General features: G+C 44.7%; 2 protein-coding genes across 6 annotated transcripts in view; both read left to right on the plus strand.

The window, feature by feature from the left end:
* ILDR2 (immunoglobulin like domain containing receptor 2) overlaps positions 1-9,020 on the plus strand; it is a 52,557-nt gene extending 43,537 nt beyond the window's left edge. For 2 of the 5 annotated variants that reach the window (XM_050958610.1, XM_050958625.1), the window contains 4 exons: positions 3,252-3,368; positions 5,404-5,611; positions 6,375-7,056; positions 8,094-9,020. In XM_050958610.1, the coding sequence (XP_050814567.1) occupies positions 3,252-3,368; positions 5,404-5,611; positions 6,375-7,056; positions 8,094-8,129 (1,043 nt within the window). In that variant the 3' untranslated portion in view covers positions 8,130-9,020. Of the gene's footprint in view, positions 1-3,251; positions 3,369-5,403; positions 5,612-6,374; positions 7,324-8,093 lie in introns of those variants that run through there. The other 3 variants (XM_050958618.1, XM_050958635.1, XM_050958601.1) reach the window with 2 other exon arrangements.
* GPA33 (glycoprotein A33) overlaps positions 1-26,881 on the plus strand; it is a 208,447-nt gene that overhangs the window by 130,682 nt on the left and 50,884 nt on the right. The window lies entirely within an intron of this gene.

Below are 26,881 nucleotides of genomic sequence, written 5' to 3' on the forward strand. Positions count from 1 at the left end.
TTATTAACTAGAACAAAGGAATAAGAGTTATTTACAGGTTAAAGCAAGCAAACATATACACACCAATGAGTTACCATATAAATCCTAAGAGTGACAGAGATGTAGTGATCTGGACCTGCCTGAACTGTCTCTCAGGGCAGACCCAAGGGGCAACCCCTGGGGATATCTGGCTGCAGTTTAGAATCCCTGGCCCTTCAGAGTTTCAGACAACCAACAGGTGCAGTTTCTTCCTGTCAGTGATTTTTATTCCCTTCCCCAATAGTTCAAGATGATTGAATGAGTCCAAGTGCACCATCTCCTCTTCATGGGAGGGGGAGGAGGGCAATCAACAAAATCTTTTGTCCTCTGACATCTCACAATGGTTTGTCTGGTGTCTATGGGCCTCCTTCTGTTGAACAGGAGATAACACTTCCTGTGGCAAACTAGTATTTCACACTTGGTAATGTTTCTCTCCTGACTCTGAGGGCTTGAAGTTCAGAGCAAACACTTCTACAGTTACAGAGCAAACATGTAAATATCACCTTATAACATAGGATATAGCTATTATCAATGAGATTAATGCATGCAGCAACATACAAGCATTTCATAGAGTCTAAATACTAAATATCTTCCTAGAATACCTGTTTTGAGCAAAACTAACATACAGGTGACCTGGTCAGGTCTCCAGTTACGAGGTTGTCAGTTCTGAGCTAATGCCTGTAGCCTGGGCAAGAGGTGGCATCTGGCCTGCCAGCGTGACGGGGGTTAATCCAATTCCTAGTAGATACCGGAGTGCTGGAACAATTTTTATAATGGGGTTGCTGATGATGGAAACCATGTATTTGGAATTACTACTGGACGCCAGGGGTGCAGCAGCATCCTCAGCACCCCTAGTTCCAGCACTACTGAGTAGATATGTCAGAAAAAATATCCATAATTGGCACTTTTGTTGGCCGTGTCCAGGCTAGAGTTCAGGCACACTGGCAAGGCAGAGCGGGAAGTGCGCACTGCTGTACTTGCTCTGTCAGTGCAGTGGAAGAATTTAGTTTCCAGATTTGCCAATCCAGCACCTTTCACTGGCACAAAAATCATGTATAGAGATATAATGTAATAAGCTTTGTAAAGAAGGGATAGTACCTCTGCACATTTGCTGGGCTTATATGCACATAATTTTAACAATAACAAAGCACAATGGAAGAACAAAATTGTAGACTTCCATCAGCTGAGCTATTTAAGAGAGTTTTTTTAAAGGTAGACAAACTGCAGACACTATTCTAATAGCACCACACTATATCTTATGCATCTAATTTTCTTTACTAAGTACACATACACAATGTCATAGTTTAATAGGGTTATTTACCTTACAAATGTACAGTAACATACAATAAAGCACTTTCACACCAAAGTACTTCACAAACTAATTATAGGAATTGATTTACCCACAGCTGAAATGCAGCCATCTCTGGAGTGGAGCGCAGCAGCACTGCACAGCAGTTTAGGACAGAAGATGACTCAGGACTTGTCTACACAGCAAGTTACTGTGCAGCAAGCCAGGGTATAAATCTGCAGTGCACCAGCCTGCCACATAGTAACTCACCACATGGACATGGCTACAGTGCACTGCACTGCAGGAGTTTCATGGGCTGTAGCCATATCCATGTGGCAGGTTACTGCATGGCAAGCTTGTTCGCTGTAGGTTCACAGCCTGGCTTGCTGCACAGTAACAGCCTGTGTAGACAAGCCCTTATAGTCCAACCAGTGCACACCATGCAACGTAACATGGAATCTGTGTGTTAGTCACTACCATATCAGGATGTGGAGTAAATCTTTGAGAGAATCTTCCAGCACAAAACACCAACCAATGTTATTGAAAACCACAGTATCAGATAAGTGTACAAGCAATATCTGGTGCATGCACAAATATGAGCAAGCATATTAAATCCAAACAAAATTGATTATTTGGTTTCAAGTTCTAGCTGATTTAAGAGTTCCCAGCTGGATTTCTTAGCTTGTTTCCCTGAGCAACTTTCTCCTAGTGGGGTGAGTTTGGGTGTTAAATTGTTAGTCACATTTTGCAACCAGACCAGTTCTGGAATAACTTGAGACTGGGACCTTTGCTTAACCATCTCTGGTAAATACTTTAGTTTCTTCAAAGACCTGCGTTTTGTAATTCTCTGTTTGCAGAGTATGGGCCACATTGGCATAGGCCCTTTTGTGGGCTATAGGATAGGGAAAGGAAATGCACAAAGAGGCTTCCACACAGTGTACCCTAAGCAAGAGCCCCTCATAATTACAGTCCCTGTGGCTCCAGGCACGTATAGGAAGCATAGAGGAAGCAAGAGCATGGAGCTGTCCAGGCACACAGGTGGGGAAGTATGCCATAGGCCACAAAGGGGTATAGCACTCCCCTGGCAGGTGGGATAACTTACTAATTATGACTGAGCCCTACATTTTGTATAAAATATGTTATGTACAGACTGCAGCAGCCTGCAGTTTTGCAGGTACCTTATAGAACAGATGGGATCTCTTTTAAGATTCTGCCATTGGCTCACCAGTACATTCAGTATAAACGTCAGAATTTTATTATTTACTTTTAAGGCACTTAAAGGTCTTAAATCTGAAGACACTTATTGGGCTTCCCTCTGTATTCTCTGGAACTTCTGATACCCCATGGAATATACTCTTCACCACGTCCAAGCAGAGCTCAGGTGGAATAGGGGAGTGGGAGAGTGCAGCGGGCCAGTTGCAGCTCCCTGATTCTCCACCACCTGGCTTCAGTGCAAGATAGTGCTGCTTAGGAGATTATGCCACTGGCCCTTCTGCTAGTAGAGGGCCACGCATAGCAGGACTCCACTCTGCCTCGCCTCCTCTCACCCAGTTGCTGCCCTGACAAATCCTTTCGTGAGGGTTTGAAATGGGGGTGTTCTCCTGAGGTTGACAAGGGTGTTACTTTACCCTTTGCCAGTTTCTGTGTGGGGTAGATTCACTCTGTCACAATGACACTACATCAGTGTGTTTTGTTGTATGTAGTGATCTCTTCCAAACCCATTTTGCTATTGCTGCAAACTTTACAAACAACATAGTTGTTCAACCTCATATCATGTTGCTCTTGAATGTCACCTGAAGCAGAGACAAAATGACCAATCCACAGGCTTTGGGAGTTGTAGGCCACCTGCCTGATGATGTGGGCTCAACTAGCTACAGAATTTGTGTATACCAAAAGCCACTTCTTGGTTTGAAAGTGTTGTCCTCTGAATGTTTTCTTCTCCCAGCAGTGCGCAAGGGGTACAGGATCCAGGCCGACAAGGAGAGGGACTCCATGAAGGTGTTGTACTACGTCGAGAAAGAACTGGCACAATTTGACCCAGCCAGGAGGATGCGAGAGCGATGTGAGAAACAGGCATTGTATGACCCTTCCCAGAGGGGCCTGGACTAGATGACCTCTCGAGGTCCCTTCCAGTCCTATGATTCTATGATGAATAGTCTGGAAATTCATAGTGAAAGCTCCACAAACAAATTGAACTTAGACCGTATGGCCTAGCTTTTCAAGAATGTCTGATGCCTTGAGTTAGGCTCAGAACATAAATAGGCACCAAAATATGTGGCACATGTTTTTCAAAGATGTGGCTAATCTACCAGCTCTCAGTTAAGTCAGTAGGAGCCGTTGGATGTTCAACTCTTTTAAAAATCAGCCCTGTTTATGTAGGAACGTAAATAAGGAGTTAGGACCCAAACTTTTGACACCCATGTTTGAAAATCTAGTCCTACATTCCTGCCTTCTCTGTCATATAGCTATGGTAGAACTGTGGGTGTATGAGACAATGTGGTGTCTGTATACTTTTAGGAGGAAAGGTGCGGGTCTATAATAAGTCTCTAAAGGTATATGTTATGTTATTGGTATAATAGCCACAATATGCTTTGGGGGATGGAGAGGTAGTTTGTATTGGCCACTTCAGTGAAATGGTGGATCTGAAACAGGACGGTTGTTTCTTGCGTTTACCAGGAGAAGAGTTGTCAGGGATTCTAGCTGTCAATGTGTGGGCAGTTACAGTAGAGGAAGGTTTGTGACACTGGGCAATATGGGATGGGTCAGAGGCACTTTGTCGATTGGTATTTACAGTCTAGGGGGTGCGGGATAGAGTTCACACAGGCAGTGTGGAAGAGGTATCATGGCATGGCAGTACACTGACTGGGAGTCAAGGGGCTGGTTGACTTGTATAGAGGATATCAGTCTGTGGGGCTGGCAGACATCAAGGCAGAGTTCCTCTGAGTGGCCTCCACTGACTTCTAGGACACCTTGAAGTGGTGGGAGCTGTGTAGGGTTCTCTTCTCCATGAAGATTCCTCATTTTGACCCTAAAACCTGCACACCCATCCCTGTTTTTTCATTCCTTGTACCTCTTTATCTGTGGGTTCTCTGGCCCCTCCCTCATCTGAAGGGCTGGGCCTTTCATTGTTTTGCTGGGCTCTACCCACCAAGCCAGGGTTCACATCGCTGGTACCTTCTGCAAGCACACTTAAAAATAAACAGATGAACAGACCTAAAAACGTTGCTGGTGAAGAAGACAAGAGAGATCAAATGCCTGAGGTAGCTTGGTGACTGACTCATCCAACCCGATGATATGAAGGGTCTTGACATTCATATGTGGTGGATACAGATCATTTTCCAAAAAACTTGTGCCCATTATCATTAGCCTGTGCATCCAATAGGTCCAATGAGTAGGTGTCTGTATAGAGATGCCTTTAGATCCTGGCAGTCACAGATGCATGAGCTCCCTCAATCAGTGACGATAAAGGTTTAGGGAATGGCATTAATCACAGCTCTGTACTGATTAGGAGAAACTAACAAATTACATGTAGTTCTAAAACAGTCATCACGGAACACATTGCCATTTACACCCACCAGATCTACTATAAAAAGACTCTCTCCAGATTGGAATGTCTGGAATCCAGATGTCATTGTGTTTGACAGGGTAGTGATTGACAGCTATTCAGCAGACAAGAAATGGCAGGGAGTGTGCAGATCATTTTTTGAGGGGGTTGATCTTGTTTTAGCTTGGCTAGTCAGGCCAAACCCATGGCCAGCCAGTCTGACACCAGAGGAGGTGCGTGTGTGCCTATGTGTTATGCCACACTTATACAAAACAGAACACTCATATAAGGCTGAAATTGGACAGGGCTGCACACCAGAGGCATTCTCCAAATCTATTGTGAGTTGAGATCTAAAATTCACCCTCCTGGGATAGGAGGGGCCCAGGCCAGCATTCTGAGAATGGGTTTGGATTCTGTTTCTGATTATTTTGAATAGAGGGGGACTCGGCTTCTGTTTGAATGTATCAGACCTAGTCCCACCATAGTCTCACTGTCCCTTCTCACACACACATCTCCTCTGCAGTATCTGTTTCTCTCCCCTGTGTCCTGGCAGATAACAACACCATCTCTGAACTCAGCTCCTTGCACGAGGACTCAAACTTCCGTCAGCCTTACCGGCAGGTGCGAAGGAAACCCCTCCCTCCTGCAGGGGACCTGGATGGTGATGCGGAGTACTGGGCAGGGGTGATCAGCGGAGGTGGTGCATCAAGGACACAGGCGGTTTCTGATTACAGGGAGGAGAGGGACAGCTTTAGGCACAGGTGAGCGCAGTGCTCAGGAGACAGCTGTACCTGGCCAGGGAATGGTGAAGGAAGAAAGGTCTTATGCATCACAACTGTCCTCACTTTCCTGCTGATTTGTTCCTGGCTGGCAGAGCAGAGGGGATACAGAATGGGGGAAGATGGAAATGGGGCCTGTCTTGGACAGAGATAGAATTGATCTGATTCTCACAGCTCTCCTTAGCCCATCCACTCAGGCAAAGCCAAACCGTCTCCCATTCCATGTCTGATAATGTGAAATATTTGATAGCCTTTTATAAGGCCAAGAAACCCATACCCCACCCCTCTGTTCAGTGGGGCTCCTGGAAATGGCACCCCAGTCTCTCTAATGCATTAAGAGAAACAGTGCACTCTAGCAGGAACCACACCCCAGTCTCTCTGTGCCATGCGGTCTGCAGTGCTGGCCCAAGGGAATGGCACTCCACTCCTTAGAGCACACTAATCCACACATTCATCGCCTGGGAATCTCACCCTAGTGTCTCTGGTGGAGCAGCCTGTAGGAAGTGCAGCTCAGGCCCTTAAAGGCAATAGCAGGGATTCCCCTCCCCAGATGGTCTGCTGGTACAATGTGCATAATTCACTCAAAGCTTGCTGGTGACTGCACTATTGCAGGCTGGTTCTTGGTTTCCCCATCAGGGCACGTGTATGCCAACAGGCTTCAGTGCTAGGGAGCTCTTGCTTCCTCCTCCCAGCTCCAATGGATCAGACACTGCATCTCACAATTCTGCCCTCCTCTCTTCTGCAGCCAGCAGAGATCGAAATCGGAAATGCTGTCGAGGAAGAACTTCTCTGTGGGCGTGCCAGCCGTCTCCATGGATGAGCTGGCAGCCTTTGCAGAGTCCTACAGCCAGCGTGCCCGCCGGACAGATGGTGGCCAGGAGCCCCGGCGTTTCGAGAGGTCGGAGTCGCGAGGGGGACGCGGCGGGGTGGTGCAGCATCAGGACAGCTCCTCGGAGGAGTACTATGGCAAACGCAGGGGGAACCGCGAGCCGCAGACAGACTCGGATCGGGGCTGGTCATACAGCCCGCCCAGGAGACGGGCCCACGATGAGAAGCACCTGCCCAGGCTGGTGAGCCGGACACCTGGAGGGAGTCAGAAGTATGACCACTCCTACCTCAGCAGCGTCCTAGAGAGGAAGTCCCGGAGCTATGAGGAGAGTGGCGAACGCAGTGAGACACCCTCCAAGCTGAGCTCGCAGCCCAGCCAGAGAGGGGGAACGTATTATGCCTGGTCACCGCCATCCACCTACAAAGCAGGGCAGCAGCAGCAGCAGCAGCAGCAGCAGCCGCCAAAGCAAGAGGAAGGAGAAGACACCCTGCCTCCATACAGCGAGAGGGAGCTGAGCCGAGGCCCTTCGTACAGGACCAGGGAGCAGGCTTACCTCAATGCCTCGGACAAGAAGAGGAAAAAGGAGCCCAAGAAAACAGTGAGGCCGTGTCTGGCGCTCCTGATCCAAATGGGATGAGCGGGGACACCAGGCAGGGGATGCTATCTAGGGTCTGGGGGATCACCAGGCAAGAGATGGAGTTTAGGGTCTTGGTGGAGGAACCCTAGGCAAGGGGTAGAGTGTGAGGGACCTTGCCAGAGATGGTACATGTAGGTTTAGGAGATCCTGAGGGTGAGGCAGCTATGGGGAATTTTACGGGATCATGATGGGGAGAGGCAGGGATTGTGATCTTTGCATTTAGCCAATCATCCTGGAGTGGGTGGGGCAGGAAGGGGAGGTTATCTGGGATAGAGCAGTCAGGATGGAGTGGCTGGGGAGGGGAGGTTATATCTGGGCCTAGGCAGATCAGATCGAGTACGTGAAGAGGGAAGGTTAGGGGCATAGGAGGATCAGGGTGGAGCAAGGGGGAGGGGAGGTTATCAGGGTCAGAGGGAACATGGTAGAGATGAAACATTATCTGGGGCTTAGAGGAATTGTGGTCCATATCCATGGCAACCATGATAGATGAGGGGTGGGATATCCATTTTGTGGGCAGGGATGTATTTAGTGGCGAATGCTTGTGTAACAGCCCTAAGATGAATGGTTTTGGAAAGGTGTGTCTATGTGGAGATGAACTGCTCTGTGTCTGTGTGTGCATGCATGTGCCAAATGCGCTGCTCCTCAGACTGGTTAGTGGGGAGGAGCAAATTCCTGCTCCAGTCTGGTTTGTGGGGTCACTGAATCTGTTCAAAGGCCTTGGTAGGTCAGGGTGTTGGATGTCTCCTTAGTGGAATACATCCCTCAACTTGGGTAGTGTGATCAATACCCTCTGAGCTTAGTTAGTGTGTGTAAGAGAACGGGGGGCCTGCAGCTTAGTGTGAGTGTGCCTGCCCCCTTGGCAGCAGGTACATTCAGCACTCTCTGGTGAAGCTAATGCCATTCATTCTGTTGTGCAGGCCCCCACCCTGCCAAGCTGCCTCTTTCTCCTGGTTCCACATGTGATTTTATGTTTACATTTCTTCTTTTCTCTCCCTCAGAATGATTTCCCAACCAGGATGTCCCTTGTGGTTTGATGTTGTCACAGAAGAGTCGTGTTGATGGGCTGGGTACCATGAGGTGGCCGTGAGGCTGAGATACAGAGCTCTGAGCAAACAGGTCCCAATGAACCTTTGCAGCCACCAGCCATGGACATTCTCTTTCAATTGTCTGTTTCACCATGGGAGTGGAGGCCATCTGTAGAGGCAGACTCCAACGAATAGCTCTCATCCCACTTGCTGTGGGAGAGTCCTCCAGGAAGATCAATGATGGGGCTCTCTTTGGAACTCTGTTCCACATTGCAAGGCAGCTGTCACCATATTCCGTATCCCAAGGGTCCCAAACTGAAAGAGAGGCTGGCTTCTTGCCTCTCACCCCAGAATGCCTCATCCCACATTAGGAGAGGCCTATCTCCATACTGCTTGCTCTCACTGTTTCCCATGACCTAGACTTGGAAGGAAGTTGTCTTCATGCCTCTCACACTCAGAGCCTTAGGAGGTGGGGACTGCCTCTCACGCTCATCACATCGAGATGTCTCCATGTCTCATCTCTTCCATGCTGGGAGGAGGCCTCATTGTAAGAACTGCAGGTTTCCTCAAGATGGCAAGGTCCCCATCCCCTGAAAGTTCTGAAAGAAAATCTCTAGCAAAAAAACGCTGAGCGTGGCACTATGCTAAGGGCTGAGCAGGGAGAGAAACAAATGTGGGTTGGTTTGTTTGATATTTTTAGTCCTATTCATTCAGTGATGGGAACTGCGAGTGAGATTTTATGTACTGTTTTAAAAGTGGATCTAAGTAGATTTTATTGTAATGAGAACATAACATTGTTCTTCTCACTGTTGCTTGTCTTGATATGTGTGGATTTCTTTGAGGCTGAGATCTGACCATATAAAGCTTCAGATGGGTAATCTGATCATATGACAAACCCAGCTCGACCTTGTCACTGTTCTGTTTGTGGTGTCAACACACTGCTCTGGACAGTGGGCTTTTTGTTTTAAAGAAACAAGAAGGAAAAAATCTTGGTGTGAGAGAGAAGCTATGGCTCTTTCTTCTGCAAGGATCAGCATTATCCCTTTCTGGTTACCAATCCAGGACATCCGACAGAGAAACAACAGAAACTGGAAAAAAAAAATATCTTGGCTGAAACACACACTTAAAAATCACCTCATTCCAGTTACTTCCAGGTCGCCCACTTCCATCTTGACATGATTTTAGTGCCTGATGTTTCAGGAACAGCTGAATTTAGAAATGTGTGCTTCACACCATCTGGAAGCATGACATTTCTGCTTTCAAAGAGTATAATATAGTCGTTTCTCACTCTAATTTAATTTCTAGCTGCTAAAATCATGGTGGAATTCATGTGGAGGGGAAAAAAAGACATGGTGATCAGAACATGGTTTTAACTTCCACCTGCTAGGGCTAGAAATTAACGGGCACCTTATACCAGTGGGATGGCCAGCATTCCCCTGTGACATACAGCCTTTCTGTTCCAAAAGTTAATAAGTATCTGGTCTTAAATCTGTTGCTAAGTGCTCTGCAGGATTGGACCTTGCAGCAGTGTGATTCTCTGTCCCTATTTATTAACGTAGCTGCAGTGGTCCATGACTGTTACAAACTTCTCTTTGGATTTGCTTTGAACTTGGCACTTTCCTTGCCATATACCGGTAATTACTCAGCACCCTATTTTTGCCCCGGAATGGTGGGGGATAATCTCCAAGAATCTGATGTTGTCACTTGAAGTCATAGTGGGAGATGGAGATTATGGACCATGTGTTAGAGCAGTGGTTCACGACCAGGAATCCGGGGCCCTGTGGGGGGCCACAAGCAGGTTTCAGGGGGGCCACCAAAATACATCAGAGAGCAGGGCTGGCATTAGACTAACTGGAGCCTGCAGCTGAAGCCCAATCTCTACTACCTTGGGCTGAAGCCAAAGCCCGAGCAGTTTAGCTTCGTGAGGCCCCCTGTGGCTTGGAACCCTAGGCAGTTGCCCTGCTGGCTACCTCCTAATGCTGGCCCTGGCTTTTAATCTACTGGATATGCAGAAAAAGTTGTGGCACAGGCAGGCTGTGGAGTTTTTAGGGCATATTGGTGGGGGGATGGAGGGGGCTTAGAAAGAATAAGGTTGAGAACGCCTAGGTTAGAGGAAGGATCCATTCCCATTCTCCCTCAGCACTCTAGTGAGTGTATCTTTGTAAATCCGAGAGAGATTGAACATCTTGTGAGCGCACACCATCCTTCTGGGTTTGTTCTCTGTTACTGTTAGAATAAATTTAAAGAAATTCATACTCTGCTCCTCATTAGTGTGTGATCCTGGAAAGTCCCAGCACCTGAGCCTCCCAAAGAAGAGCTAAGGAGGTTGAAGGAACTCATCCCATTGTGTCCTTTCTACCCGGCATCCAGCAACCCCAGAGACCATTATATGGGGAGATCTGAAAGAGCTCTGTCAGCCAGTACCATAGCAGGAGGGAGGAAAGAGAAGGATTTCAAGTTGTCTTGGAAATCTGTATTTCCCAAAGCATTCTGGAAATGGTAATAGAGTTGTGCCTCCTCCTTAAATCAGTCACTGGTTCATTTGATCAAACCCTCAGGAACCTAACCTAGATATTAAAAATAACACACCTCTTACCATGTATTTGGATCACATTTACTCATCTGAGGCTGATGCTTTAGGACATTTAAATCCTGGCTGTATAAGATTGCCATGTAGTTAATGAGGATGAAGTCACAGTTGTGAATGGGATAAATGCAGATTTGTAGACTATTTCTCTTAGATTTAGAATATCCTGGTAACATACTTATATCCTCTCTGTCTGACTCTCCACATGTCTTATATTACATTCAAACTTTAATGACTGGGAAAGAGTTGAAAGTAAAAAAAAAGTGTTGATGTTTCTGATCAGGATAATTATACCTGGAAATGCACCAGGACTAGAGTCCAGCCACATTTTTTTCCTGGGTGACACACATAACATTCCAGTCTCAGAAAAGGACCACACTCCCCAAAGCCACATCAGGACACAGCACAGTCCATGCTGTTCCACTCTTAATCTATAATCTCCCAGTTTCTAAATAATTCACACCCCCCCAACACACCTCACACACCTGCCTGGCTGTTTAATATTCTCTGTATGCAAATGAAATTCTATACACTTGGTGACTGAGACAAGCTGTAGACTGGATTATTTCTCAAATAGGGAGGGGGATCTCTGCACCAGCCCCAAATAGAACAGTTCATAAAATGGACAGGTGAAAGGGAACTGTGGTTTCTATAGCTACAAGAATCCATTGTCCCATAAATTGAAAAGCAGCACCAGCAATGCTGTTCTAGCCCATGGGTTGATGTAGTGCTGGGAAGATTCACTTGTCATTGTTTCAGATGAGGAAAAATGGCAAGTGTTTATCCACTTAATCTGTCAGAACATCTGTAGAGTGACCAGCACTGTAAAATAAACCAACCTAAGTATTCCACTTATCTGGGAGTAACCAGGATCTAAAATTCTAAATTCTCTATTGATCAATTGTATAGTTGGCTGTAGTGGGGTGGTCACCCACTCCTGCCTTAAAAGGCTTAAAACAGGTCGGGGAGAGGGCAGTGGCAAGGAGAGAAAAGCAGGGCTGATTGGGGAAAGCAGCCTCAGCTGGGGGCCACACCACAATCAGGCCAAGGCTGGCTTAATGAGGGCCCAGCTGGCCCTTATAAGAGGGCTGGGGCCAGAAACCAGAGACAGACTCTCTCTAGGTTTGAGAGAGAGGGAGCTGGCTTCAGGGAGCTGAGAGAAGGTACCTAGAGTGGAGCAGGGCTGGGGGAAGGCCAAGGGAGCTGGGGAGCTCTGGGCTGGAAACCCACTCCCCCTGGCTGTGGTCTAGTGGAAGGCCAATTAGGTACTGGGGTTGCAGGGGGCAGCCTATGGGTAGGCAGAGGCAGCAGGTCCAACCCTCACCTCCACCCCCTGCTGCCTATGATGAGTGGCTTACACTGCAGTCTGACCTGGTGAGTGGGGGCTAGATGGTGACTGTCAGCCCATGACCAAGGCCAGGTGGGGATAGAGCGTTGGGGGTTCCCCTGGGTGGGGAGACCCTGAGACTGGGGGGGTATTGCCAGGGGGCAGCACCCCAAAGACAAGGGGCACTAGGTCCTGGGAAGGACACGGAGGCCAGCAGCAGTGGGACACTAGCCTGCAGAGGGCGCTCCAGAGGCTAGAAATGCTAATTCCCTGAGATGACCAGCTGCAGTGGTGAGTCACACACTGTGACACTGGCATAAAATTAAGATCCTTTCCCTGCAGGCTGTCAATATCTGAATCACATCAAGAACATGAATATTTTATAATCGCAACATGAAATGTAATCTCCCCCTCCTTTCTAGATTATTTGGGAGCAGGCAACACTCACCTGTGTGCCCAGATGCCTGATGATGTCAACAGTAAAGGAGATCTTGAGTATCCCAGTGGTGATACTGGACAGGTGGGAATCCTCTATCCACCCTCCTGTTCCATCATTTTACTTGTAAAGGAAATTAATCTTGGAGGTGCCTCTGCCTGGCTAGGCGCTGTACACACTCAAGGGTATGCCTTGGGAGCTTCTAGGAGTAACCCTGAGCTAATCTATGCTCAGAGTCTAACTCAAAAGTACCAATTTTAAATAATATACATCCAATATGCACTTAGATTAGAGTTAACAAACCTTTACTTAACAACTTAGAAACACATGATGTAACACACTGAGAATGAAAGTGCCACAACCACTTTAAATCAGCAGGGGGCACGTCAATAGATCAGTTAACTGCAGTTTACAGCGGTAAATGAAACTTCACCAATTGACATTTATGCTGGCACCATTTACCCACCCCCTGAGCGTATGCTCCTCTGAATTTCAGAGTTCTAGATGCTTGCATGGCGTACTTGCTGTCAAAGCTGAGGTCAGCACTCTGTTGGTCCAGTAAAGCAGTTCAGCCACAGCAACATGGGGAGAGCAATTCTAACTTGGGATCATTTCAAGCTGCACAACCCCTTTGAAGATCCCAGTTGTTATAGCCAGAGGTCAGTAACCCCAGATCTTGGTTAGACAATATGACCACTTCATATCTTCTCAGACTCAGAGAAATCCCTTAAAGTTTCTTTGCTACCTTCCTTCCCCTGCAAGCACTTTCCCAAACAACAAAGGTGGTGGTTACTCAGACTGCCTTTGCTCAAGGCCAACCTCAGTCAGTTCCGGTCACTGGACTGTTGCTGTGAAGCCCAGCAGTTGCCTCTGTGAGCCTCCCTGCTTGATCAAAGAGCCAGCAGCTCCTGGGTTGGACAGAGTTCCACAAAGCAATCTCAGCTTCCTTGACCAGCATCCCAGCTCCTCACCAAAATAGAGTCCAGTGCATGCTCCTTTTGCATCCCCTGGAAACAGAAGTCTCTCTCTTTTTCCAATGGAAGTTGTAATCTCCAAGGCTGACTTGCACTACTCAGAGCCTTCCTGACTGGAACAATCCCAGTTAAGCTCAGAGGCCCCTCTAAAGAAGCATCACTATGTTGACTAGCTAAGACAAGAGACACAATAAAAGAATACTTCTAAAATGTTTCAACTTTTAGAGCAGCAGCTGGATCTACCTTAGGCGGTCAATCCACTTGTTCTGACAGTGGATTGATGGAATGAGAGGATATATTTTAGCTAGCAATGAAAATGACTTCTCAGTGATCTTCAGCATTTCTCTGCAATACATTGTAAACCTGTCCAGGGATGATTTATGAATAACCTCCCTGACAACTGAAATTGAAAACTAACAGATCAAGCATTAGAATATCTACAAACTTTGGGAAACAATTGCGAGTGTCTCCTGAAAGATGAGGGGCAGACTGTGGCAGGTCCCATGCTGGCATTGCAACTGAGGAAGAGGGACTGGCACTTTAAAATAAACCTCCTGTCCCTTGATAATCTGTGTTGAGGCCAATCATGTCCGTTAGTTCAAGGGCCAGACAATCCAGTGCCACGGCTCCACTTCCCATTCTGTATCAGTCAGTGGAACCATGGTGCAACCTTTTAAAAGGTATCAGAGCTCCCACTCCGACTTGTGCTTCCCCAGTGACCCAAGGAATTCTGGCTGTGAGTCAGCCAAATGCCTCTGGGGACACCTGCTGGCATGGAATATGTCCTCAGCCCCTGCTTAATGTTCACACGAAGCCCTGGTGGTGCTTTGTAGAGGCCTATTTTGTTTACATTTCACTTTCCTTTTCCAACCAATATATTGTAGATTTGAGAAAATCTTGATCCCCACCCCTAAAGCAACTGAAGAAATACAGACTGGATCCAACTTCTTCCCCATGCTGGACAAGGGCACCACCACAAGACCAACAGTCAGTTACATTTAAACTAGTGGAATTTCCTGTTTCTTGAACTTGTAGGAGAGGTGATACCAAGGCTGAGCTGAGCTGTTCAATTTTCAAAAGCTGCATCAGCTTTATGAGTTTCCCAGACATGACCGTGGGCTGGGGTTCTTTCCTTAATGGAAGTGTATTAGAACTTAAGAACTAGCCCATTAGTGCTGGTCCTGGACTACTTGAGTCAATGGAGAGGGTAGTGTGACCCTTCCAAGGGCAGCTCTAGCTTTTTTGCCACCCCAAGCATGGCAGGCAGGCTTCCTTAGGCGGCTTGCGTGCGGGAGGTCCCTGGTCCTGCGGATTCGTCATACCTGCTGCTGAATTGCTGCCGAATCCGTGGGACTGGTGGACCTCCCGCAGGCAAGCTGCTGAAGGCTGCCTGACTGCTGCCCTCGCAGGGACCAGCAGGGCGCCCCCTGTGGCTTGCTGCCCCAGGCACACTCTTGGAGCGCTGGTGCCTGGAGCCGCCGCTGAACCCTTCCTTTTATTATTTTCTACCCCTCTTCAAATATTTTCCCTAATAAGGGCCCAATCATGCTAGAAATGAGCACTCTCAATTCCCACTGATTTCAATTGGTGTTGATGTCACTCAGTATTAGGCTCAAAATATTTGGCACTTTGTTGCATCCATTTGGCCTTCCATGCTCAAAATTTCTACTTTTGTCAGTTGGAGTCTGGGGTACTCTCAGTAGCTCACAGGATCAAGCCCTTGATCAGTAGTAGGTCAAACCCAGCACCATAACAAAATTTAACCCAGCCTGTTACTAAAAGAAGGAGTAAAATTAGTTTCAAGATCTTTCTGGAGGAAGCTAGTGATATCAGCAGGTTGCTAAGTCACAGATAGAATGGTAAAAGGATGTTAGGAGCACAAAAAGTTAGTCACTGCAATGGAGATCTGGACTTAACTCATCCCTTCTGGGGGGACATTTTTCAAGAACTTTGAGCAAAAACCCTTGTGATCACTAAGGTTTAGGGGAGTTAGATACAAACACACACATGCTTTCCCCACTGGGTATGTGACCAGACAATGAAAGTTTGTACAAATGGTGTAATGCTTATATTTGATATCCTGCTGGAGAGTTTTGCTGGGTGACGTTTCCCTGCAGCTGGAATTCTCCCTTTCTAGCTTGCTCCTGCAGTTCCAGCTGGTCCTAGACTAATTAATGTTTTATGTGTCAAACTCAGCGGTGACTATTTTTCTAGCACCCCTTTGAACTCTAAAAACCTTTTTCTCCAAGGAGACACAGCTTAGTTTCTGGCCTATCAAAATCAAACCATCTGACAAGTGGTGACTATTGATATTTTAAAATAAAATATTGCCAATTTTATTATTTTAAAATCTACCAATAAAGTGTATTTACCCTACATATGTTACGCTGAAAATTCGTGAAGGGGAAAACCAAACACGTAGCATGAAGATTATCTTCCTGAAAAACAACCACCGGGATGAATATTCCTTTTTTCCCTGGGAATGCCTATAAGATTTCATGGGTGAAATTCTGCTCTGTGCCTCTAAGAGGTGCAGCACAGAACTCATAGCTCAGGAGGAGGCAGAGGGCTAAAGTGATTTTAAGCCACTTTTGAATCCTCCCAATTCTGGATTGCTCCCTGCTGCCAGTGAGGCCCCTGGTATAATTTATACAGCCAGGGGTCTGTGGAAATTACAGCAGCCATCCTGTTGCTCCAGATTTGAGAGGTGTATGTACCGCAGAATTCAATTAAGCTAATTGCAACCATATTATGTGTATTCAGCCACCATGAATTAATAAAATAGAACACCACATAGTTAAGGGTTAATTTGAACAAGCAGGGCTTTGGGAGGCAAGGTCAAATGCTAGCTGCATGCCTGTTGTTTCTGCTAATCAGAAAAGGAGGAGGGGAGAAAAGAGTCAACAAACTGAGACTGAAAGAAAATAGGTGGATTGAAACCTTGAGTTTTGGGTGCCTTTGATATAGAAGCTTATTTATGACTAAGATTGTTAGGAATGTTTGTTGCTAAGTAGTTTATTGAAGTTAAGAGAAGTGATGACCTGGTAGGGGTCACTATGAGCTATGTGTTTCATAAGTTAGTTACAAAAGACTAGGTAATAGAGTGTACTTTGGAGCAGTTCTCTAAAGCTATCCTGAGAAACTTTTTCCTGATACCATACTCCCCGGTGGGGAAGCAACTGGCCATCATGAACCTGTTGTAAATTACTCAATACCCTCTCAGTTTCTAGGTAATTATGTGGGATGTTCTAAACCTATTACGTATGTCTGTGTGTGCTTGAATCCAATAAATTGTAGTTTTGACTCACTTGTGTTAAGCTTTCATCAGAGGGAATTGCTGCATTCCCCTTGATTTATTCCTGACACCACCTGGAGTGAAATAGTGCTTTGGGTTCTGAAAACCCTGGGTAACAATCCCAGCAGGCTACAGCATGACCCAGAATCTCTGCAGTGCTGAATCCCCACTCCTGGTAGGCCAGGATATCTGAGTGGGGCTTTGAAGGACAAACTTATGGCTGACTTCTGCAGTGGCTGGGCCAGAAGAATGGGAGTGAAGAGCTCAGCCCCTGAGCCCATAAATCTCATGCACCACTCTCTCTCAAATGTCCCTCATTCTGGGGACAGCTCAAAGTTCCCTACATTCCACACACATCTTATGTTCTCTCCCCTTTATTATTTAAAATGACAGGCATCAGAAATAAAGGATCATGCAGCTGAGGTTATAGAAAGTGTTGCTGACACTAAATAAATCAGTCCCACATCCTTTCAAGTTTCCTGCATAATTAATTTTGTGTGATCCTCATTATAGGTCTTCGTTATGTTTGGTGGCCCATTTTGGGGCATTGATAGGTTGAGAGGCATTCACCTACATCACTCCTCTACTGTTCTAGCCTTTTGTTCAAGCTCTTCCTTGGCTCCTGTCTTCTCTCTTCCCACTCCCCTCTTTTCTGTGCTATCCTTCATTAAACCTTCAATCTTCCACTTAAGGGAACACTGTCAGCTTAGATTTGGCCCCAAAACAGTTTTAAAAAAAATAACCACCAAAACAGAAAAGTTTCCATTAATACCTTAAAATTCTATGCAGAACATAGTTTTGAAACATACAAGCATTCCCCAGCACTATTTGCAACCCCAGTCTTGTTACACTAGGAACCTTGAAGTGAAAACAACTAAAAACAAAAAAGGAAATTCACTTCATAGATTTTCATTACCCACACAGAGATATATTAAAAAGAAACCCAATGGCATATGCCATGGAAGGCAACTAGAGTCTAAGGTGTTATTAGTAACAGAGAAGGTAATGGGTTTAAAAGAATGAGCTTTAAATTAACAGATTCCTTTTAAAAGTACAGTTGGGGTCTAAAAAAGCAAGTTTGCAGGAGACTTCATATTTATTGTCTCAACAATTTTAGGTCAGATCGGTCCACTTTATAAGTAAAAATTTGTTTCTCCCTAGCTACCACATCTGCAAACTCTTCACGCATTCTGAAAGTCAACCATCACTCCCCTTCCCCATCATAAAGATCCTGCAGGCCAAATCAGGCCCTTAACAGTCAAACTAGCTTATTATCTCCCATTTATCAGAGAGGTAGCCATGTTAGTCTGGATCTGCAAAAGCAGCAGAGTCCTGTAGCACCTTATAGACTAACAGACATATTGGAGCATGAGCTTTTGCATCCAACGAAGTGGGTATTCACCCACAAAAGTTCATGCTCCAATATGTCTGTTAGTCTATAAGATGCCACAGCACACTTTGCTGCTTTTATCTCCCATTTATACACTTAGACACAGCTGTGCAATCCAATCAGCTCCAAATTATCTCCTCCCTCACACCTGTATAGCCCAATGGGCTTCAAATTGGGCCCTCAGTTACACCTGTACAACTACATTGTGCTTAGGAGGGACTTACACTTCAAAGAAGCCACCATAGTGCGATAGTGAATGCAGAGTATGGGCTGGGGCTTTAAAGGGATGTTAGGATGAGGTCCACAAATAGACAATGCTGAGTGTCAGGATGCCTAACTTTTCGTTTCCTAGAAAATCACAGCAACAACACTGGGATCTATAAAGGCAGAGTTAGGCACCGAGGTTCCCTGTGCAGTGAATGAGAGAGGTAGGTGCCTTACAATGCAATCTACAAAGCCAGTGTGCTAGGAGGGGAGCCCCATAAGCTAGCTAATGGGAGATGCTAATGAGAGAGGTGTGTGCTAAGCCTCAACCCTCTCCTGAAGATAGGTGCCTAAGCCTAAATCCAGGCTGCAGTGTAGTGCTCATGTCTGCTAAAAATCCACCAATGAGGAGAAGATAGACATTTGGCCACCTAAGGTGTATGCAGGGCCTGAAACAAAATGGCTAGGGGTGGAATGAAAGAAGGAGAAAGAGGAGCTTCCCTTATAACCTTTAGCCTCACATACTCATGCACAATGTGGGAGAGACCCAGTTCAAGGCCCCCCTCCTCCTGATGGGGAGAAGGGATTTGAATAGGGATCAGCCACCTGTCAGCTCAGCACCCTAACCACTAGGATTATAGAGTCATTCTAACTTTTGCTTTGGCTCAGTTAATATTTATGTATGCCCTTGCTTAATTAACAGGGAACAACTTCAATAAGAGAGGTTGAGGAAGCCCCTATTAGAATAGTCCACAGCCTAGTGACTGGGGCACTCACCTCAGGATTGACTGAGGCCTGTTCAAACCCCTTCTACCCCTCAGGAAGAGGAAGGGACTTGAACCAGGCTCTCCCTAACCCTGGGTGAGGCCCCTCCCCTGGCTGTTTTGTGTGGACTAGCCTGAAGGGGTCAATCCCATAGGGTATACTCAGCGGCTGCCTACTGGATCTGCCCTCCTGTGACTTAGATAGTCGAATACCTATCTAACATCTTTCCCAGCTTGTTAATCACACTGGGGCATAGGCGGGAGATGGCGTCTGAGTGCCTACCACCTACCGCAGTAGCGCACATGCCGAGGCAGGAGATAAGCGCCTGGAGTGATGCTGCAGTGTACACCCCCAGAGGGAAAAAAATTAGGCACCAAGTGAGATTAGGCACCTACAGGCTTAGGCAGCAGCCAGGCTGCTGTTCTGTGGATCACAGTGATTCCTAAAAATAGGCCTTCGGTGCCTAAGTACTTTTGTGGATTGCAGCCTGTGTACCCAACTGCTAGTGATTCCCATAAGCCCCTTTGAAAATCCAGTCATGGTACCTAATCCCCTTGTTGTTGTATTCACGGGTTATGCATTGCTCATGTACATGGCAATCTTTTTTTCTCCCAGTATGCCAGGAGCAAGTTGTTCTGTTTAACTGCACTCAGCTTTTGTTACTGCTCCTGTGATCTTCTCTCACACTGAGGTTATTTTCAAAAGAAAAAAAGAAATAATAATGCCAAAGATAATGGGGAAAAATAACAGAACGTTTATTTATTTTTTTAATATCTGGTGTGTTTTTCTCATACACCCTTCTCCTCCAACGTTATCCATTTGTCAAAATTTTAAAGCAGGAAAAACGAATGCCAATCTGCCCTGATTATCCTGTAGGTAAGTAATTTGTTCCCTTTCTCTCAAGAATCCGAGTAACTTTGCTTTAGTCTACCCATAGGGCATATTTGCTCATTTTTTGTAGGCCTACAGACTTCTTTTGCACTGGTTTTATTGGTGCAAATTAGGGCTGTTGATTAATTGCAGTTAATTCATGCAATTAGTTAAAAGATGAATCATGATTAAAAAAAGTATGGCTATTAATCACAGTTTTAATTGTACTGTTAAACAATAGAATACCAATTGAAATTATTAAATATTTTGGATGTTTTTCTACAATTTCAAATATATTGTATTTTGTGTGGTAATTAAAATCAAAGTGTATATTACTTTTTATTACAAATATTTGCACTGTAAAAATGATAAACAGAAGAAACAGTGTTTTTCAATTCACCTCATACAAGTACTGTAATGTAATCTCTTTGTTGTAAAAGTGCAACTTACAAATGTAGATTTTTTTTTGCTACATACCTGCACTCAAAAACAAAACAAAGTAAAACTTAGAGCCTACAAGTCCACTCAGTCCTGCTTCTTGTTCAGCCAATTGCTAAGACAAACAAGTTTGTTTACATTTACAGGAGATAATGCTGCCCTCTTCTTATTTACGTCACCAGAAAGTGAGAACAGGCATTTGCCTGGTACTTTTGTAGCTGGCATCGCAAGGTATTTATGTGCCAGATATGCTAAACATTTATATGCCACTTCATGCTTTGGTCATCATTCCAGAGGGCAGCATTATCTCCCGCAAATCTAATCAAACATGTTTGTTTGAGCAATTGGCTGAACAAGAAGTAGGACTGAGCGGATTTGCAGCTATTTACATTTTACATTATTTTATTTTTGAATGCAGTTCTTTTTTTACATAATTCTACATTTGTAAGTTCAACTTTCATGATAAAGAGATTGCACTACAGTACTTGTATTCAGGGAATTGAAAAACACTATTTCTTTTTTTTTTGCAGTGCAAATACTTGTAATCAAAAATAAATAAAAAGTGAGCACTGTACACTTTGTATTCTGTGTTGTAACTGAAATCAATATATTGAAAATGTAGCAAACATCCAAAATATTTAAATAAATCGTATTCTATTATTGTTTAACAGTGCAATTAATCACAATTAATTTTTTTAATCGTGTGATTAATTGCAATTACTTTTTTAATTGCTTGACAGCCCTGGTGTAAATGCTTTTATTTTGCTTGTTTGAGCCTCTTGCACCCTCCCTTCTCCCTAAAAGTCTGAATTCATTTTGTTCTTTCTCATAACCAATTGTATGTATTCCACCAACCACCCCCCACATGTTTTAAATTAATGTTGAGAAACCACAGAATGTTTGGAACTTGATTTGACAAGCAGTTACATGTGTGGATGCATATCCACTGAGAGGCAGCATTATCCACGGATTAGATCCGGAGTCAAGAGAACTGTGTTCAGTTCCCAGTTTTGCCATACATTTGTTGTGGGACCTTGGGCAAGTCACATCATCTCTCTGGCCTGGGCTACACTGGTGTGTGCGTGTTTGAACTAAGATAGGTAACTTCAACTATGTGAATAGTGTAGCTGAAGTCGAAGTATCCTAGTTCAACTTATCTGGCCATCCTCACGGCAGCGAGTCAAGTGCCGTGGCTCCCCCATCGACTCCGCTTACTCCTCCTGCTGAGGTGGAGTACAGGCGTCGATTCGGGGATCGATTTATTGCATCTAGATAAAATCGATCCCCGATACATCGAACATTACCGGTCAATCCGGTGGGTAGTATAGCTGTACCCTCTGTTTCTGTTTTCCCAATGACAAAGTGGGGATAGTATATACTGATCTGTCCCACGAGGAAATTGAAAGGGTTAGATAATATTTGTAAAGTGCTGATGGGCCCAAACCAAAACCTCAGATTTGTCTTTCTTGGACTTTGGGAAAAGTCAAATCTTGATCCAAACTTCATTTCTGTCCCCATTTTCCATCATGAGCTGAACCAAAAGCCCAGCTCTAAACTTTAGAAAAGTTGGATCCAGATCCAGATTTTGTGGTTGGGGACCATCTGTATGCTCTCAGTCTACTGGATCTACAAACATAGGGTGGAAATCTCATGAGAACAAGCTCACCCTTCTGAGCTATTAACTGCTTCCTAGTGTTGGCCAGACCCTCTCCTGGAGATTTTCAGCACTCTTATGTCCATTCCCAGCCTAACCCAGCAAGCACAAAGGCAGCAGCAAAAAAATAAATAAATAAATAAAAAAAAAGCCTGGCTTTTTTAAACGTGAAAAGATGTTCGAGGTTTTTCATCATTTAGGCAAAGGAGCTCCTTGATTTAAATAGGTTTGCCTGACTCTGCTTTATATGCTTCACACAAGGTGGCATCACAGCATTTCCAGACATGGTATGGGAGAAGAGATCATGAAATTTCTTTTCTCTCTGTGTGACCTTGAACATCCCATGTTTCTGTACTCTAGCGTTGGGATGAAGCGCCATCTGGTGGCTTTCATAGACCTTTGCATTAACGTCTTCATAGATAAGGTTACAACCAAGCACCACTTTAGCCCCTCAGTGTTTTGGCTTGAAAACTGCCACATTTACTCTGAAGGCAAAGAAGAAAGTTTCTGCAGAGTCTGAACACAATTAATAGGTAATTAAAACCACTGTGATTTGAAATTCTGACTTTTGTCTGTTTCTTCCACTTCCATTATCTTGAGAAGAAAAGTCCTCTTGTTTTCAAAGTAGTACCATGTCTCATTGCCCATTAGACTGTTTGTTGAAAAGTTTAATTACACTGAGTATCTTTTGTGATTACCAGATTTAAATTAGCTCTGTTTGAAAATATTTGCAAAGTGTTTAATGTACCCTTTTTTCTCCAGCAAAACCACGTACCACCACAAAGTCTGATGAGGGGTTTTTCAAGAGATGAAGTAGTAAAAGGTTACACTACTGCTCAGGCAATTCATTTCAGAGAGTAAAGGTTTAGACTATTATGAATTAAAGTAGAAATGGGATTTACACCTGCATTTCAAAGCCTTCACAGTACAGGCATGTTCAGATGATCCAAGATTTTGGTTCAGCCCATTGTAAAGATGAGGGTTATTTGCAAAATTCAGATCCAGATCTCATTTTGGATTCAGAGTTCTTGGATATTCAGGTACAGACTCTTGGTTCAAGCTCACCTCTAAATTGGAAAAATAAAAATGTCTCCCAAAAAATGTTGTCAGGGAACATTAAGTCTTGGTCATTAGCTTAACTCTTTTTTTTTTCTTTTTAGTTACATGCCAGACTTGTTTTCATCGCCCCTGCCCTGTAGCAGGTGTCAGTTATTTGCATTTTCTAACTATGACATATTAGCTGCAAGCAGTAGATTATTCAGTGGTTTTCTCACTGAATACATACGGCAGGGTAAAGGTAGCACTATTCAGATGTGTAGTTTTACTAAAGATCCAGCTGAACATTTCATTTATTTGACTCCTTGAAGTTCAGTGTTTCTTGACAAAATCCCAGGTTGCCATTTTATCTGCATCCAATCCAGCAGAAGGGCCTGATCCTGCTTTTACTGAAGTCAGCATTTTTATCAAGGACTTAGAGTAGGATTGGGCCGTGAATCTGGGATCTTTTGGCATACCCCGTGCGGACTCTTCACTTGGGGAGAGATACCATTCAAAGATGCTAGCGCTGGATAGCCATCAGTATAGAGATGCAGTAACTGTTCAGTGTGCTAAAAAACAGTGAGATTTGTTTTCTGTTGGAATACTAGTTTTGCACATCTCCCCTCCAATTCTCAATGTTGTTTCCGCTTCAAATGGAGCATGTTTGGCCTATTGCTAGGGGACAATATATAGTCCACATTTTAGGGTGGGGGGGGATGTGGAAGAGGGGAAATCATTGCTGAGCCATGGGACTCAAAGAACCTCTTTGCCTTGGATTTTCAAGAGGCTAAGGGAGTTAGGTGTTCAGGTGCCAGTGAATTTCAGTGGGATTTGAGCCCCTAGTCCCTTAGTGTCTAATGAAAATCCCAGGCTTTGTGCTTATTTTCTCTGGGACATCACATTGAAGGTCTCAACCATTTATCACCAGTGGTTTGTACTTCTATACAAGGATCACAAACTATTATTCTTAATAAATGTATCCATACAGAGAACAAATTCTGATTTGTAATTAATATGTATCCTGACATTTCAAAAAACAATATCTTTCTCAGAGCAGAGAGGGAGTTTAACACCCTCCCCAAGCTTTCCAAGAGGAATAAGAGGCAGTTTGCAGGGACAGTTGGAAGTTGTCCCTTCTCTCCAGACCTGCAAAAATCAGTGACTAGGAATGCTGTTTCTTAAAAGAGAAAGGTCTTTGTTGTCCAGGTTGCTATGATGCTCTTTATGGTCTTGTGTTTCTAGCTTCTAACAACCTTAGTCTTAATACATGAGTGTAAACAATGGAGGGGCTTGGGGGATGGGGGGATTAGTCTCCCGATAACAAATAAGTTATGGATTGTATTAATAAACACTGAATTTGGAACAGAAGCTTGTTTATTTCACTTAATTATCAGTGGACAAACCACCACAGTACAAAACTGCTCATTAAACTGATAGTCAACAGCTGCTATTTTATTATTGTTTAACTCTACCTGCCTAAATTAAAAAATGGTCTATGCTCTTGTAAGAAGATTTAGGCCTGAGTAATTAGGTTCTAGGAATACATTTTTACGCTCAGATCCTCCAGCAATTTATGCACCTGCTTAACTTGACTCCTGGGACTATGCACAGTAGTCAATTGAAAACATGCATCAATGTTTGCAGGATTGAGGCCCTGGGCTTGATGTTTTTGAAGTGCCAAACACCCACAGTTCCAGATGAAACCACTGGCAGGTCTGGATGCTCAAAATCACTGAAAATTTAGCTCTACTTACATATAAATATATTTATTTTCACCATTTTTGATGTTATGTGATTTAGCCTGGTCCTTGTAAACAGCTGTAAAATAAATGCTTGTGCAGCAGGATCTTTATAAGCCGGACGCTCCATCCTGATTTAGTACAGCTTCCTAATCAAGACAGAGTACCATTTTGTACTTGCAATGATTGTCCAGCTTGTGTCAAATCTGTTCACTTACTCAGGAATTAGGAGTTACGTTGAGCTGCCAATGAGAAGTGGCTTAAAAGGAGTTAAATTGCAACTGAGCTAGAGAAGTGTAAGGCCAGATTTCTATCAGAAGCCTGAAGATAACTAACTTTGAAGAATTTTTGAAAAGGCCAGGGCAGGGATGGCTGTTGAGGCACTTTGTGTTGTTAAACCAACAGTAGAGGTCTTTGGAGGGGAAATATAGTCCAGCCCCTGAGCATCAGAGGGGCATGAAATCCTTATACTCTAGAAGAATCACTTCATCACCTGCAGGAAGCCAATTAAGCAGCAGTCACTGCTAGCTCAGTTTAATTGGGTTCCCTGTTAAACAACCCAATTAAGATGAATTCAAGATTAGGATTGTCCCAATTAATGGGAGTAACAAAAAGAAACATGGTCAAAATATTGGGTACACTGTGTGTCCCTTAATGAGACAGGGCAGCTGTTAAGCACTTTTGTGGGGGAGGGATAGCTCAGTGGTTAGAGCATTGGCATGCTAAACCCAGCGTTGTGAGTTCTGCCTTTGAGGGGGCTACTTAGGGATCTGGGGCAAAATCAGTACTTGGTTCTGCTAGTGAAGGTAGGGGGCTGGACTCGATGACCTTTCAGGATCCCTTCCAGCTCTATGAGATAAGTATATCTCCATATATAATGAAAGAGTGGAGGAAAATGAAAAAAAAAACCCATCGCTGTTTATTAAGAGCTAAATTCAATTCAAATTGCTGGCTTTTTCCAGGACTCCACCCACAGAGCTCTGTACCAGGACACTGAGCACAACACACACATCCAAAGAACCACAAGATAGCAGCATTGCATCATGAGAACTGGCATCAGCTCACTAATAATCTCAAGAGAAGAATGTTGCCATAATAAACGTGGTAAGAGATTGCACTTTCTTTCCTAGCTCCACCCACTTTGGCCGGGCCAACATTACAATGGGTATATTCATATCTGGAGTTAGTAACCACTGTCTCCAGATACTTACTGTTACAGCTGTAGCCAGCCCCCAGGAATGGTTAATCTTTTGGTCTGCATCATATATTGTACATCATGCTCCTTCCCCTCCTCTGAAATTGCAGGTTTCACTAAAGATAAAAAAAAAAATACCGCAAACAATAAAATAAAATATGGCCAGAGTTTTTCTTCTGTAACTGTAGTCTGGCTGGAGGCTGATGTGCTGAGTTCTGATCATTAACATAGTATGGGCTAGATTCACAAATTACTTAGGTTTCAGAGTGGAAGCCGTGTTAGTTTGTATCAGCAAAAACAATGAGGAGTCCTTGTGGCACCTTAGAGACTAACAAATAAATTTTTGTCTCCAAGGTGCCACGAGGGCTTCTTGTTGTTTTTACAAAGTACTTAGGTGCCTAACTGCTTCTTTAGGCACCTCAGGCCAGCATTAGTAGCACCCTCAGAACTGCCATTGAGCTACCATGTTTGTGCCAGCGGCATGTGCAAAGCCACCTAAGTCCTGATGCTGCTCCATAGCTCATGAGCTGCTTGGAGCCGTAGCTCAGGATTCTCAAATGAGGCATCTCCCTACCTGTTTTACCACTGGGGCTGACCAGGAGACTTTCTCAGAGCTCATCTACTGCATTGGGCGTCACACAAAAGAAAGCCAGGAGTGAGAGAGCGAGCGAGCTGGTGTGTGTGTCTAGAAGAGGCAGTGGTTAGGGCATGTACCTGGGATGCTGGGGAGCTGTATTCAAATCCTGGCTCTGCCTTATTTGGAGCAGGGACTTGAACACAGCTCTCCCAGGCAGGGCCGGCTCCAGCGTTTTTGCCGCTCCAAGCGGCAAGGGAAAAAAAAGTAAAAGC

The sequence above is a fragment of the Gopherus flavomarginatus genome, chromosome 1 (assembly GCF_025201925.1).
Source record: "Gopherus flavomarginatus isolate rGopFla2 chromosome 1, rGopFla2.mat.asm, whole genome shotgun sequence".
Taxonomy (NCBI): domain Eukaryota; kingdom Metazoa; phylum Chordata; order Testudines; family Testudinidae; genus Gopherus; species Gopherus flavomarginatus.